Raw genomic sequence first — 16,968 nt, 5'->3', positions numbered from 1 at the left:
GGGAAAAAAGATGAAAGATTGAATTTGTCATAGTTTCTTCTCTTTTATTTCCCCAGTTTAACCCAAGAGCAGTCCCAGTGTAGAACTGTGAACTGGGAAAGAAAAATCTATGTGAGAAACCCTCTTTCTGGCCAGAGTACAAAAAGACCTTATAACCCAGAGAGTGTGAGTGAAATCCCTGTTTTGTTTTTTCCTTTTTTCCTCTGGACTCTGCTCTGAGGATGACTCTAGTCAAGGAGCTGCACTATAGCAGTCCTGGTCAAACAAGAATCTAAAATCCCAAGAAAAAATCTCTTTCTGACCAGAGAAACCAGGACAAGAAGCTCCTGTGGTCAAAAAAAAAAAAAAAAAAAAAATGGTGTGGGGGAGAATAACCCTCTTTTTCCTTCTATTTTCTCTCATCTTATCACACCCAAAACAGTCTCATTTGCATAAAATGTAAGGTAACTTGGAAAGCCAAAATTCCAAAAGAAACCATGTCTTTTTAACCAATCCCACAGAGGAAGTACAAGGAAAATCTGGAAAACCTAGACATTTTGGAAGAAATCTCACAGAAGAGAAAGCAAGGTGATCTTCTAATTCTGTGTATGCACCAACACAAGTCCCGACTCAACTCCAAACTATGCATGCATGGTTGCTTCCTATACGAAATCTGAGCATCACAGCAAAGACTTTAGAGACCTGAACCATTACATAATCCCTCAAACAAATACCAGATTAGCCACTGAAAAGTGCATGCATGGAGCAGACATGAAGCAGCATAGCAAAACTTTTGAAAAATGCACTGACATTGGAACCAATGGGCATACAAAGCAAGACAGAATTTGCAGTCTGAAGTTAACCATATGATTACCTGCTAAATGAAGCAAACCAAAATTTCATCCCTCAAATTTTTAACAGGACTCAAATTATCACAACCTAATATTTAAAATGTCTAGGAAACAATCCAAAATCCATCACTCAAAAATTACACAAATCAAAAGAAAGCTAAGTGGTTATCTGAATATCAAACAAATTATGATTGATAATGAGAAAATTATCAAGAAAGAAAAAGGATATTACACCATGATGAAAGAATCAATTTACCAAGACATAGCAATCCTGAACAAGTATGTACCTAATAATAAAGCATGAAAACACATGGGGCAAAAAACGGATAGATCTAAAAAAGAAATAGATAAGCCATAATTATATTTGGAGATTTCAATATTCTTCTCACAATGTTTTTGAGATCAATGCCAGGGAATGTAACAAAGGCTTTCATCAGTCCAACTGTAGTCTTCTACTTGATCATGAGTTTTAGCTTTGCCTTTCACCCCAGCTTTCCACTGATCCTAGGTAGCCTTAATTCCTATGAACCTGTTTATTTCTCCTGAGAATCCTCTTCTGATCTCCTGGGAGTGGAATATGTCAGAAGTAGACATATGCATGCATAATATGGAGGTGAGGAACCTTGAATTTTTTGATGATTAATTTTATGCATCAACTTGACTGAGCCACAAGGTGCTCAGATATTTGGCTAAATATTACTTCTGGTTACATCTGTGAGGCTGTTTCCTAGGAGATTAGCATGTGAAATGGTGGACTTGGTTAAGCAGATTGCCTAGCCCTTGTAGGTGGGCATTACCCAATCAGCTGAGAATCCAAATAGAACAGAAAAGTTGAAGAAGGGGAAATTCCCTTTCTTTACCTGACTACTTGAGCTAAGACATCAGTCTTCTCCTGTTCTCAGCTTTGGACTGGAACCTACACCATTTGTTTCCCTGATCCTAAACCTTTGAGAGACTATACCACCTGTTTTCTTGGGTCTTTAGTTTTGAGTTCTGTTTCTCAGGAGAATACTGACTAATTATAGGTTCCAACTAGTTTTTTCAGACTTTTACTAATCCTATGATTCCAGCTTTGAACCTTAACCCATCTTTCTCTTCTTTACTATCTTTAAAGTTTGAAAGTGCTTAGACACTGAGGTTCTCTGCAGGGCAAATTAGTTTGTTTTCCATCATTATCTCCTTCTGCCAACCAACACTTTGGTTGTAAACGTTCTCCACTCTACTAAGTCATTTGTTTCTCCTTGCCAAATATTGCTTCCAAAACTGTGTTAAAATCTCTCTTCTGTTGTCTGCTCTGTTGTTTTCCTTATTCTTGTTGCAAAACACCCTTTTTAATGTTTTTGCCATCAGCTTAGTATACTTGAGAGTAAATTTGAAACACAACTAAAAAAATACCTTTCCTCTGCTAGTATCTGTAGGAATCTTTCTTTTAAAGATATTTTACTCATTTGTTCATGACAGAGAGAGAGAGGCAGAGGGAGCAGCAGGCTTGTAGGACTCGATTCCAGAACTCTGGGATCACTTGAGCCAAAGGCAGATGCTTAACCAAGTGAGCCACCCAGATGCCCTGCAGGCATCTTTTTAAAGGAAAAAGGTATTCTGGAAACACAGACACAGATGAGCATTTTTAAATTTCTAATAAAGCTTACAGATTTTTACCTACAGCTGGATATGCAATTTAAGACATATTCTTTATGCCATTCACCTGGGCTTGAGTCATGAGGATGTTAACAGACAAGATATTTGACAACATCCACCCACCTAACTATAATTCTTCCTTTAGTTCTTTGACTGGACTCAAATGTTGCATCTTTCATGATGCCTTCACTGGTAATCCTGGTAGAGTTTGGTGTTTTTCTCTTTATGTTTTTCCTGCATATTATAAACATATATTATGGTGTTTTTCACATTATTCTGTAAACATTTCCTTAGGGCCATATCTCCAATCAGTGGACTGAAACTTTGAAAATTTAAAACCATGCCTTATACATTTTTTGTATTACTTTTTCTTCTTATATTATTATAGCCACAAATGTATCTGCTGGTAGCTTTTTCGTTTGATTATTTTGCCTCTGTAGAGTAGGCAATTCTGTGGATAGATGGGGAAAATCTGATGGGATTATCAATTAATTAGCACATCTGAAATTAGATGAGTATCTATAGAGTGTTGGATAAAAGATGTATTGAAAGAGACAAGATATGATCTTTGTCCTGAACAGCCAAACATCCAATTACTTGGGGTTTTCTAACTATTTTAATCTTCAGTTCTAGTAGAGATATTTTTAAACTGATTTTTAAAAAGATGTAAACTTCAATATGTTGCAGTGGAATCCTTCAGAATTGAAATCTCTTAGAATAGATTAATTATTTTGGTCAGCCTGTATATGTGGGAGGTGTGGGCGTATGTGTAATGGTGAAGGGTGATACATTTGGGTGGGTGAAAAGAATGATGTGGGAGTACTCAGATTTCTTTCTCTAGCCTCAGATTGATGTGGCGAGAAGAACAATTGTCATTTCACTTTTGGCTTGGGAAACTTCATGTTAAATCTTTTTATTACTATTATTATAACTTGAATTGAAAAGAGACTCATTTTCAAACTATGGCTATTTCTCAGCAACAAATGGAGATCCTACCAAGAGTCTGATGATATTGGTAAAGGTTATACAAAGATTATCTCCCTTGTTTATTTTATAGATGTTTCTAGGTTTAGGGCAATCTGACATATGTACATCTATCTATTTTTTTTTTCAAAGAGATTAACTTAGAAGGTAGCTAACCTAATTAAAATTATATTCTTTGCATTACCAAAGGATTCACTTAAGGACACATTTAGTGTATGTGCTGCCAAAGAGAGCACTAAGGACACATTTAAATATAGAAAATATTTTGTACTTTTAAGCATTTGTTCACAGGTTACTAAATAAAGGGAGGTAATTCTGGAAAATCAGGGACATTAAAACTTAAATATTAGATGATATGTCCAGTGAAAATCAGTAACTAATAATAGAAAAATTCTGATTTACAGATTTTTTGGTGGGGAGAGACGAATAAAGGGATAGAAAGAGAATGTTACATAGACTCCATGCCCAGTGCAAAGCCCGACATGGGGCTTGATTTCACAACCCTAAAACCATGACCTGAGCCAAAATCAAGAATCTGATGCCTTACTGACTGAGCCATCCAGGTACCTCTTGATTTATACAGATTTTTATAGCAACTTTTAAAATGAGATTGTCCTTGCTGGGATAAAATCTTTGGTTTTTAATTTTCATTGCTTATGATCAGCTCTTTAGATTAACTGGCAAAAAATTTTACCTTGAAGTGATGCCATGAATTGTGGGCATTGGTATATCACTTGGGGTATCTTCCACAGTGGTGATTTGGGTTCCATTACTCTTCATACAGGCATATTTGGTACAGACTTCAACCTGTAGACATTAATTTACAAAAGAATACATCCAATTATTTTCAAAGCACAGACTGCCAATGGGTTGAATCCACACACCCTCATTTCACAGGACTCTCCTAGTTCTCTACAACTTCTTGGAGTTCTATTAATATTAATTTTTGACGTCAATTGACTCTACTGGGACCAAATCAGCATAGAATATAGAAAGGAGCTCAAGACAACTGATTTAGTGATGAAAATGGTGATGTTTAGCCTCTGGTTCCAACCATTAAGAAAGAGACAGACATAGTAATCTGTCTGGAGCACAGCTGAGGAATGGAAGATGTTTAGGTGACAGTTTGCAAGCATAATAGGTTATCACTGCATACGGCTCTCTAGATCTATAACCAGGTTGTGTAATGATGATATCTCCCGGAAGTCTTGACACTTTACAACGAATGGCCTAAATGCTAATGTGGAATAGAAGAAAAATGAAACCTAGAGAAGCCTTTCAGTGTGGCTGAGCTCTTTTATATCCATTGGTTCCAGCTGCAATTGTATTTTTACCTTAATCACAGCAGAAAATCATCATTTAACCCTTTAATTCTGCCACCTAACCTGAATAAAAACAGGAGGGTGGAGTAATGAAGGCTAGAAATGGGGCTCATCAAGCATTAGTAACACAAAAGGAACACATGCAGCCACGAGGGGGAGAGACAAATGAATGTACGGAAGATTGCTGGTAGAACATCCATAGAGCCACATCATTCTTTTCCCAATGAAAGGGTAAGCCAAAGAGAATCTGCACTTTTTCCAACACTAATTTACTTTTAGCATCTAATACATAAATAAAGGAGGAAAGCTGGATGCAGAGGAATCTTAAACACTAAGGCTGAGCTTAGATGTTAGTGCAGAGAACAAGTGAAGCAGTTCTCTGAATATCCACTGGCAATGAGAAAAGACAAATGCAATCATTACTGTATGTAGTAGTTATGTCTTTTCATTCGTACGGCACTTTACACCTAAATAGGACCTGAGGTATATTTTTAAGATGCTGTTTAAGTTGTGATCCTTATTTATGCAATAGAGTCTTTTGACTTTTGAGGTAATATTTAGTAGATATTTGGACACTATCAAGGTCCACCACACTGAGTATGTCCCATGAAACCCCAAATAATTTAAAGGCAAAGAAACCTAAAATATACTTGAATTAATGACAACAGAAATTCATGCATATTGGGAAATATCTGACATATATGGTGCATAATGAGGTACCTCGAAATCAATTCAACTGAATTTATTATGTAAATAATATGTGCTCAAAATTATAATGGGTACTAGCACAAATTTTACTGAGTCCTCACAAGTCCATTTCATTGGTTCATGAATTAGGGGTTAGGGAAATCAGGGAATAAGATCAAACTGGTAAGATATGAGATATTTGATCTGGGTTTTACTTACTTTATTGTCTTATCATCTAAATAGCTCTAAGTCCCAAACGACTTAGCTATATTCAAATGGTTCTCCAGAAAGCTTTTAGTTTGAGTGTGGAGAAATTTGTCAATATTTTTCTCATCCTTACTAAAGTAATGTTCCATGTCTCCATCTCTAGAGCAGCTTTCTGCTGCAATAGCTTCATTGCATAATGTGAATGAAACACAAATTATAAAGGTTTACAGTTTCATATGAAAAATAAAATAGAATCAAAAATTGAAAATATTATTCCAGGGCGCCTGGGTGGCTCAGTGGGTTAAGCCGCTGCCTTCGGCTCGGGTCGTGATCTCAGGGTCCCGGGATCGAGTCTCACATCGGGCTCTCTGCTCAGTGGGGGGCTTGCTTCCCTTCCTCTCTCTCTGCCTGTTTCTCTGCCTACTTGTGATCTCTGTCAAATAAATAAATAAAATCTTTAAAAAAATATATTATTCCATTTAAAAAGAAATACATAAAGGAGTTTATTCAAAAAAGTAGATATTTTCATTGGCATCTATGTGTCTGCTTTCTCATCACTGGCTATTTTACAGAGGAGGTTAACATACAGAACCTTAATTCTAAAGTATTAGGCATATCAATTAGATGCATATTTTAAATGGGGCCAAATCATCTTTGATATCGTAAATGAAAATCTTTGGTATTTGGTATTCAAATTTCCAGTGATGTAACAACTCCTTCAAGCAGTATTCCTGGAATGTGAAGAGCTTCCCAAAAATATAGTTATCAAGGATAAGACTATCTTAGTTCCTAATAACACAATTTAAGTATTAGATTCTAATTTGGTCTATTGTTTCCTTATCTTTTTCCATGTGCTAAATCTGATCAAAATGCTCTCTTATCAGGCTACTAGCAACTCAAGTCAGTAGGTCTGAGCAAAGCCTTTCAGAGTAGAACATGCCTGAAGCACTGACACATCAACTCTTGCTGTATGGTCAGAAAGTTGGATCAGGATGCGTGTACACAGCACCCAGTGATCTCACCTTACATTGTATTTTGAGTCCTGGTAAAACAAATGACTAAGTTGCCTTTTGAGGACTCAATGTCTTTCTCCACGAGGGCCCCAAAGAGAATAATCCAGCAAACCCTCTATCACCTTCCTAAATTAACCTTGTTCATAAAGATTATTTTGAGTATGATTTTTATTTTATAATTTGAGTATGATTTTTTGAGTATGATTTTTATTTTGAGTATGATTTTTATTTTATAATTTTACCTATGATGCAAAATTTTATAATTGATTTTATAATTTGAGTATGATTTTTTGAGTATGATTTTTATTTTCTAATTTTACCTATGATGTATGGGCACATATGGACTCACTCGAAAAGCTACAGACATGAGCATCTGACTGCATGTTCCATGTTAGATGCCTCAGGTCAGTTCATGGAAATCACGGAGTGTAATGAAAAACAATCAACCTATCTTTCTTCTTTTATCAAATATCTTTTTGTTTTCTGAAGAAGGTGGGCCTAGCAGTAGGAGAGGCTAAAGTATTGGTTGTAGCCAGATGATTGTGTGGGTTTCACCTTCAAGTGTGCGGGAAAGTAGGGTACAGGAAAATGAAGTAGGTAGCACTTAATGGACCAAGCCAGTGAAAAGTTTTTGTAGCCATCAAAATTTCTATGCCTAATGTCTTTTGAAAATTATTTACAAAGCTCTTTCGTTAGAATCAGCACAGTTTCTTTAAAAACTTACCAAATTGCCACCCTCCTCTCTGAACTCTGAGTTTCTGAAACATTCTGTTTTTATCATTAATTTCCACATTTGGCCTTGTTATCTTTTACATCCTAGCACGGTAATAAGATTTCCAACGCCTTGGGGACAAGTTCCTTGTTATAAATGCTTTTGTTGTCTCTATATTTTTTTCTATTTTGAAGGTCAGTAGATCTCCAAGAGATCTGTGAGTTGGGCCTCCCATGGTCAATGCATTCTGAAAGTGGAAGCCGACTTCTGTCACGTAAATACAAACGTGTTTTTCCAGGGCAGGGTTCAAGGGTTCATCAGAGTCTCAAAGAAGGTTCAAGGGCAAAAATGTTTAATACAACTCTTTTCACATAGGGGAGGGTTGCCACACATGTGGCAAAACCCTTTAATATATTCTTGTCTGCCATATAGTCACTTTTCTTGTTGCCTTCAGAATCACGGAATGCCAGAGGTGGATAGAATGTTTTAAGTTGTGGAGTCCATTGTCCTTACAAAAAAGATAACTGACTCCAAAGGAAAAACACTTCCTTGAGGATATTAAATTAGTAAACAGCAGATGTAGGGATTAAAAAAAAAAAAAATGTCTCCACATTCACAGGCTGATTCTGCTTTTGATCGCGGTGAAAGAACCAGGCAGGACAAAAGCAAACTGCATGGCAAGATTTCCTGCCAATATATGGCTTGCCTCATTTTGCCTGCCGGTGAGAATATCATCACCATTGTTTTCCATATTACCATTATCTTCTCTCCAGAGACTCATGTGTTTGCCCGCAGCAAATAGATTTAATCCTAATCAGTTTAGCTCTTTTCTCTCCCCTCCCCCGGTAAATAAATAATCTGTAACCAAGACTGAAGGTGTCCACCGAGAGACATAGCCTAGCATGTTTTATTTAACATACCTATAAACTGAACCATCAAAAAACAGTGTTCTAACCTGAATGTCATAGATAGTGAAGGGAGACAGGTCTCTCAGAATGAAAGACCCAGGCACATTCATTCCAGTCTTGTAGAGCTTATTATTTACATAGATGGAATATTCAGTGACAACACCATTTGGGTTTGAAGGAGATGTCCAGATGACACGTACAGCTGTACTGTTGATGATGACAACCTCTGGAGGAAGCATGCCCTGAGGCTCTAGAATTAAAGGAAGAAACTGAATAAACTCCAGCTGTCTCTGAAAAAGCACTTGTTAAACTCAATGCAGATTAGTATTTAGGTTTAGCAAAGGGTTTGTTGCTTATCTGCTTTCCTCTGATGAAGTTATCACAGTCTGTAGTCCTCTGTAAATTGGCTTATTATACTCTCAGTTAGAAACCATAAGAATTGGTGGTAAAATGCTTTATACCACCAGCATAGTGCTAATCTTCAATACTATGTGACCAGTGGGATATGATGATAAATTATTCACCCATCTGCAGCACGAACACATATCTATTATTTGTCTCTTTCCCCATCCCTTCACCCCATACCTCACAGGAAAAAAAAAGAAAAAAAGAAAATTTGCTCCTTAAGCAAAAAATAAAACTCAAATACATTGAGGCTGAGGCTGGTGGAACGTAAAAAATCATTTGATGTTACTAGCTTGTAACTCAAGCAATATGAAGCAATAATGCAATATTGTCATTATGTAAATGATTTTGAATGTTGATTACCATAGGTAATGATGAAATCTAACATTAGGAAAAAAATCTTGCTTGGCGTTAAATTACACAATTATTCAAGCATGTCAGAAATAACTATGCAAAGACCTATTTTTATCATAAGAACCCATCTTAACTAGCTGAAAAATTGTCCTTGTGATCCATTCTATTTTATAAACAAAAGGTGTTGACCTTTGGCACCACAAAGGGAAATGGGTTCCACACTTAAAGTGCTCTGCTAATGACCTGGAACACTTGCTTGGGAGGTAATGATATTATAATGTTTATAATGAGACTTTATAAAGCCAAAAAGATTAGAAAGACCATTCCAAACACATTTCAGATTCACAAGTTGCTTCCCTTGCTTCCTCCCCCTTGCTAACTGGCTTAGAAATGAGTCATAGGCAATTTTTCTCAGTGGCTGAACTTCCACCTACCATTTCTGGTGACTCAGGGAGAGCCCTCACGGTGCCTGGCTGTCGTTTTGAAAAGCATACTGCTTCTGAGAGCAAATCTTAAAAAAAAGAAGTTTCTAAATGTCACCATTTATTGATGTGAACTCAGCTCCAAACTCAGCATACACCGAAAAGAACAGGAACAAACTGGGCTAATATCCCATTATTAGAGCCTTGTGCTGCTGTCTCTAAGGGACTGTGTATTGATCTGCCACTTGATGACAGCAAGCACTTAAGCATTTTAGCCCCAACCCCCTTCTCTCCAACACCGGAAATTTTATAATGGAGGGATGACTGATCTCAACCTCAGCAAGAATCAATCAATTTCATTTGCATCTCTGAAGCCAAGTGTCCCTTGAAATCTGGACTCACCCCCATCGAAAGTGGTTGCGCGCAGTACTTCTCCGGTGATGCTGTGGACTCCATTGAAGACAGAGATAAAAATCCGATACTCTGTGTTTGGATTTAAGTGGCTGATGACATGAGAGTTTACATCTGGGAGGATTTTGAGAGATTCATTTGAGGTAGCAGAACTCCAAAAAAGTGTGTAATATTCAACATCACCTTGTAGGTCTTGAAAGGCTGTTAACAATAAATGCAGGATACTGTAATTGTGCCTGATCTAAAAAGGTTTCTCAGGGGGAAAAAAAAACCAGAAGATAAACTTCAGCTGTGTCTAGAAGGGGGAAATGGAATGCTTATGGAAACTTCTTTATGGTGGCACTGGTTTTTACTTCTTAAAAAAAGTTCCTTTTTCTTGCCCTCATCCTATGATTAATTACAAAGAAACTTACCTTTATAGGAAAATAAACTTTTAAATTTCTTTCAAATATTTTAATTATGCTACTAGTTTTAAATATTTAATTATGCTATTAGTTATTCAACTAATCTTCAGAACTCTAACATAACAGTTATGAAAGGAAACTAAGAGTAAAATAAAGTATTCAAAACATGGAACAACTTCCATTTCTAAGCAACATCATCCTTGAGAGGAGTCGATGCTAATGCAAATCAGGGCATTTCCTGACATTGATCCTAGAACTTGAGGCATTTTTGAAATTGCTAAATGCTACCTAAAAGAATGTTAGGCAGATATCCTGTTATGTACACTGTTGATGTTGTAGAATGATACAGCATTCTCTCCTTAAGGATTTGCTCGGTAGGATCCCAGGATGATATCTGAATTTTTATCAAGGTTCTCATTCTTTTCTCCTACTTCATTGTGTTTCTATGATGTAGACAAATGTTTAAAGGGTGCCAAAATCAATCACTTACTGTCTCACGAATATAACTCATCAATTCCTCAACCATCATCCTTTTAAAGACAGGCTTACTGTTTTCTTTTTCTGCTTTTACCCAGTTTCTCCTTTCTTTGCTCTAAGTTCTGCTTCACATTACCTTTCTACAATGATGCTTGGTGGGAATGCGAGCTAGTTCAGCCGCTCTGGAAAATAGTACAGAGGTTCCTCAAGAAGTTAAAAGCAAAGCTGTCCGATGACCCAGAAATTTCACTACTGGATATTTACCCCAAAGATACGGAGGTAGTGAAAATACGGCACATGGACCCCAATGTTCATAGCAGCAATGGCAACAACAGCAAAACTATGGAAGGAGCCAGATGTCCTTCAACAGATGAATGGATAAAGAAGTGGCTCATATATACAATGGAATACTACTCAGCCATCAGAAAGGATTACTACCCACCATCTAAATTGACATGGATGGAACTAGAGGTTATTATGCTAAATGAAATAAATCAGAGAAAGACAATTGTTATATGGTTTAACTCATATGTGGAACATAAAGGAATAACGCAGAGGAACATAGGGAACCGAAGGAAAAACTGAATGGGAAGAAATCAGAGAGGGAGAAAAATCCATGAGAGATTCTTGGCTCTGGGAAACAAACCGAGGATTGCAGAAAGGAGAGAGGTGCGGCATTAAGGAGGGTACGAGATCTGATGTGCACTGGATGTGATATGCAACTAGCAAATCATTGAACACTCCATCAAAAACTAATGATGTACTATATGTTGGGTACTTGAATTTAAAATTAAAAGGTACATAGATTAACTAAAAAGTAAAAAAATAAAATAAAAAGAAGCCATAAAACAGCTACATTTTCTTAGGTAGGAAATAGTGTAAGTATACTACATAGTATACTGCTCTACTTAGATTAGTATTATTTTTAAAGACCTTAAGCAGAAACTATCACCTCAGTTCATGTTAGGATTGTGGGGTGGAATGCTGGTTTAAAAATCTCCTGATATTGTATGTAAAAGTATGCATCAAAATAGTTCAGTAGCACTAGTCCAAAGACAGAAGAAAATGTGGCATTTTTCTTTATGGTCATTAAAGTACAGTGTCTCTGATATGTGAGTACATAGCATATGGCCACTTAAGGGAATATGGCTTTAAAGGATGTCTGACTTCATTTAAGGACCCCTTTTCGATAAGATCTTGGGAGTCTTGCATAAAAATTGAATGCTGAACACAATATTGCTTTGATCTTATTTCTAGCACCAGGTTTGGAATGTCAGTATGGTTGGAAGAGTCTATAGTAAGAGATCTTTAGTGACAAACTTGGAGGACTCTGGGGATTAAGATTTTCTTTTCTCTGATGTCACAACATGCAAGCACCTTCAATAATAAGGTAATTATTGTACATTGGCAGGAACTGGTTATTCATATCCATCAATATTTTCCCAGATGATGTTAGTCAAGTACAGCAAAGCCATTGGTGCTGTGAATGCAAAACTTTCTTCTTTCATTAGAATTATTTTTTACTGGCTTACAATAGTATTTCTCATTAATTAATAGCCGCTGAAGTATAATGGAAAGTGTACTAGGTTTGAAGTTTATGTCGTATTTTAGTTTGTTAAGTGAGGATTCTTGTTAGATATACAAGCACTAAAGATATAATTTGATGAAGTGCTTCCAAATATTCCTGGCAACTATAAATGGGTTTTACCTGTGTAAAACCTGTGTAGTTGAACATCCCTGATATCTCCCCCATCAAGCTTCAATCAATGTACTTATGTATATACATTGAAAATATTGTGACTAGCACTGTAAGTTCAAGATGAACAAAGATTTTGTGTTGACATCTGGATAAAATTCCATTAGATGCAAATTCTTAGCCATGTACCATATATCAACCCACTTGAAATAGAACAGAATCTATAGTCCCTCAAAAGATAGAAAAAGATGGCAATTGAGTTCCATTGGTTATGTCTTACTCCATAATATAGAGGCCTCTCTAACCAGATTTCTACATTATCTTGCCTCTCATCAACATCTACTTCAACATTTCTTTTCACTCATTCATTTAGTGCAGAGTCTGAAACACAGAAAAATAGTAGAAAACACATTGTATCTTCATATCCTAGTTATCTTAGGACGAGTTCTAGGAGCAGTATATGCACAGTATACTTTTTAATTGTTCAAACAAGTTTTTAAACTTCAGTGGGTTCTTCCCAAGTCACTGAACTGTCTAAGAAACAGGAGATACATCCTTAGTTCAATAGACCAGCACAAAATTAAAGGCTGCTGACCTTGAGTCTACCTCTGAGAGAGGAATGTTATTGGAATTGAAATAGCTAGAATGAGGAGCCAAGTAAATTTCACCTTCCCCGCATATTGGTAAAAGCTGAGCCTGAATATAGTTCCCTTTTCTGAAAGAGAAAAAACATTAAGTCACAAGATTTCTTCATAGCACGGGAGAGGGAAAACATAGTCTAGAAACTTCAAAAGCAGATTTGTGTGTATATGTATTACTTTTATGAGAATGAGATGGAAGTTTTAGAAAACATTTGCATTTTATTCTTAAATAACAAAGGGGGGACATGCCTTTATGAAAAGGGAGCTTCTATGAAACATGTACCTATGATCATGAAAAGACAGATATGAAGACAAAGATGTTAACTGCTCTTACTTAAATAAGATAGCAAGGAAACATAAAAAGCAATGACAGAATTCAAATCTGCCTGGAAAGGAGAAAAAGTCAGATTAAAAGTACACAGTAGGAATGAATGGAGAGGAAAATGACTAAGAAGAAATCAGTGAAAGTCAGAATTATAGATATTGAGGACAGAGAATAAAAATATCTAATCAACTTAAAAAATAAATGGAATGAATAATGATGAACATAAAATTCCCCATGAAACCTGACCCAACATAAAGGTTTATGTCCATAAATTGAATTAATACGGTTTTGATCGAAATAATGAGAATATATCCAAACATAGACATATCATGGAACATTCTAACACTTCAAAGGTAAACTAAACGTTAGAAGATTATCTACAGAGGAGAAAAAGTTAGGCGAGTTTCAGACTTCTCATCCAGAACATCAAATATTGGGAGACAATGGAACAATTTCATCAGGTTTTGAGGGAAAACATTTTGATACAAGAATTTCATACACATCTAAGTAATTATTTATGTGCAAATGCAACAAAAAAGACTTTCTTACTCAGGACAAGAGTTTAAATATATATATGTATATATATTTATAGATACATACATACATATATATAAGAGTAATTATTTAACTTCAATGGTAAAATTTTCCCAATAATGTTATCCAGAAGATAAAAAGGGTGAATCAAGATCCAGAATTCAAGACTGGGAAAGCTTTAGAATTGATAATAAAAACCAAAACTATTTAGAGAAAATGATTATGTAAAAATAATTATATAATAATTTATAATGAACATTGAAAATGGCAGGTAAGAAGGTCAAGGAAAGTAACAGTACCCTGAATTCACACATAAAACAGGAAGTCATGAAAAAAAAGGGAAAGATAGCACTAACCCACCAATAGCATTAATAGGACAAATAGCATTTAACTTTAGAAATCACTACAGAAGATAAAGTTAGCATTCACCAATACCCATGTCTTTTCTCTTTTTGTCAAATAGCCAGAATATATTTTCTGGGCTTCTTGCATCTTTGTGCTCTTATTAGAGCAACTGGCCGTTTCCGATTGTCTTTAGTTTTCCCACCTGGAGGACTTGAAGGCCCAAGGGAATGGTGGATCTACTAGATGGAAGGTGCCGAGGTCCTTAAGCCACCCCAGAGAGTTTAGAAGGGGTAAGGAAGAATTATAGAAATCTCAGATTTATGGTTTTGGTTTCTGGGTGGATCTCATTACATAAAATAGAAAACATAGGAGTAAAAAAAAAAAGAAAACATAGGAGTAATTATGGGATGGACACTTGTTCCACTTGAGACTTCTTGAATTTGAAGTGTTTTTCTGGCCACCAGGTGGACTTAGACATCAAAGTGTGAATATCTGAGCTAGAGTTACATGATTTGGAGCTGTTCATGCTAGCATGTGTTTGAAACAACAAAAAACATTTGTTAAATTTGTTCAGATATTCTAATCCTATGATGTGCAACCCATATTTTCTAGATCATATAAATTTATCTGAGTACAGGTGTTCCTCTAACTGTAGTGTATCAATCAGGCCACCTCAGTGAGCTGAAGACGGTTATAAACTTTGGACATAACTTTTGCTATTAGATGACATTTTGGGTGATCTTAGCTGTAACAGTTCTCAAATATACAAGAGTTTCCTCTCCTTTGTAATAGATTCCCAAGTAATTTAAAACAGTTGTTAGGTGAGCTAGCTCAAAGTCCTCTTGCTAAAGCACTTAGGTAATGCTCCTCACATGCTGTTGGATTATTTTTAGAGATTACTATTAAAGATTTTATTTATTTATTTATTTGACATTATTTGACAGAGAGAGAGAACACACAAGTGGGGGGAGCAGCAGGCAGGGGGAGAAGTTCTTCCCACTGAGCAAGGAGCCCAACGTGGGGCCCGATCCCAGGACCATGGGGTCATGACCTAAACCACAGGCAGACACTTAACCATGTGAGTGACAGAGGCACCCCTACAGATTACTATTAATGTCAATTACATCCTCTAGATTTTTAGCATCTACATTAGGGTCAGCCAATGATGGTCCATGGGCAAAATCTGGCCTCTAGGTCAAATGTGATCTGACACCTGGTTATAATAATCTGCAAGCGAGGCATGGGTTTTACATTTTTTAAATGGCTGGGGGGAAAAGATCAAAAGAATAGTGTTTTGTGACATGTGAAAATTATATGAAGATTTTATCTCAGTGTCCATAATAAACTGTTCCTGGAACACAACTATGCTGGTGTAGGTGCCATCTATTGCTGTGTTTGTGCTACAATGGCAAAGTTAAGCAGCTGCCACATAGAGTATATATAGCACACAAAGCCTGAAGTATTTACTATCTGGCTTTTTACAAAAACATCTGTGGCCTGATCTAGAGCAATTACAGCAAACCACTCCATTCAATAGGTGTCCAGATTTGCCTAGGATTGACTTCTTTAGACGCATCTCTCATTAGCAGGCTCCTTGGGAGGAGGTAATTTTGTTCAAATGTAAAAACTTGGAAGGATCCCATTAAGGTTATTTTATAATAGAAGTGTATCTTGCTCATAGATTCTCAAATCAGTGTTCAATTTCCCAAATTCAACATGCAGAGCTTTGTGTCATTAACCAAATACTTCCTGGAAAATGTGAGGAACCAAAACTACTTCTTGTGGGGCACCTGGCTGGCTCAGTCAGTATAGCATGAGACTCTTGATCTCTGGGTTGTGAATTCGAGTCCTAAGTTGAGGGTAGAGTTTTAAAAAAAAATTTTTTTTTTTAATCAAATTACTTCCTTAAAAAATACTCTACTTGGGACACCTGGGTGGCTCAGTGGGTTAAGCTGCTGCCTTTGGCTCAGGTCATGATCTCAGAGTCCTGGGATCAAGCCCTGCATTGGGCTCTCTGCTCGGCAGGGAGCCTGCCTCCCCCCTCTCTCTCTGCCTGCCTCTCTGCCTACTTGTGATCTCTGTCTGTCAAATGAATAAATAAAATCTTTAAAAAAAAAATTCTTTACTCTGCAAGAGAAAATCGCTTACATAAAGAAGTGATCCAAACCTGGCTCCTTATCTTTCCCAAAAAGGTTTCTCATGCCTTCTATCTGACTTCTGCATCGTCAGAAACAAACACCTGTATTTAGGAAATCCTCCCAGCTACCTAGTCTTTCATTGTGTTCCAACTCCCATCAATAGCCTGCCGGAGAAAATTGTATTTAAAGGAAATTGTATATGAGATATGTTAATTACTCATCGTGCTATATTAAACAATAGAAACAGGATAGATAACTTCTGCTCCTTAAGTGAACTCATATAGGCAAACAGGGACTGAGAGAGTTAACTGAACTGTGGTAACCAAGAGGCACTGATAAAAGTTGACTTAAATAAAACAGATGCTAATTCATATCTCACATAGTAGCCCCCAAATGAGTGAATCAGATGGTGTTCTATTTCAACATCCCAGGTTCCTTCTCTTATGTGGTTTGGCTCTTTTAGGGTGTCGTCCATGTCTGCAGAGTTGAAACTGAGAAAACCGCCATGTCTACAT

At 36.5% G+C, this 16,968-nt stretch overlaps 1 protein-coding gene across 1 annotated transcript in view; it reads right to left on the bottom strand.

Moving 5' to 3' along the window:
- Positions 1-16,968, bottom strand: part of USH2A (usherin) — a 689,941-nt gene that overhangs the window by 198,381 nt on the left and 474,592 nt on the right. The window contains exons 44-46 of the mRNA XM_044266844.1: positions 9,885-10,094; positions 8,349-8,551; positions 4,147-4,259 (exon numbers count right to left, since the gene is read on the bottom strand). Of these exons, the coding sequence (XP_044122779.1) occupies positions 4,147-4,259; positions 8,349-8,551; positions 9,885-10,094 (526 nt within the window). The remainder of the gene's footprint in view (positions 1-4,146; positions 4,260-8,348; positions 8,552-9,884; positions 10,095-16,968) is intronic.

The sequence above is a fragment of the Neovison vison genome, chromosome 10, assembly GCF_020171115.1.
Source record: "Neovison vison isolate M4711 chromosome 10, ASM_NN_V1, whole genome shotgun sequence".
NCBI lineage: Eukaryota > Metazoa > Chordata > Mammalia > Carnivora > Mustelidae > Neogale > Neogale vison.
This window is presented reverse-complemented; position numbering and strand designations above follow the sequence as displayed.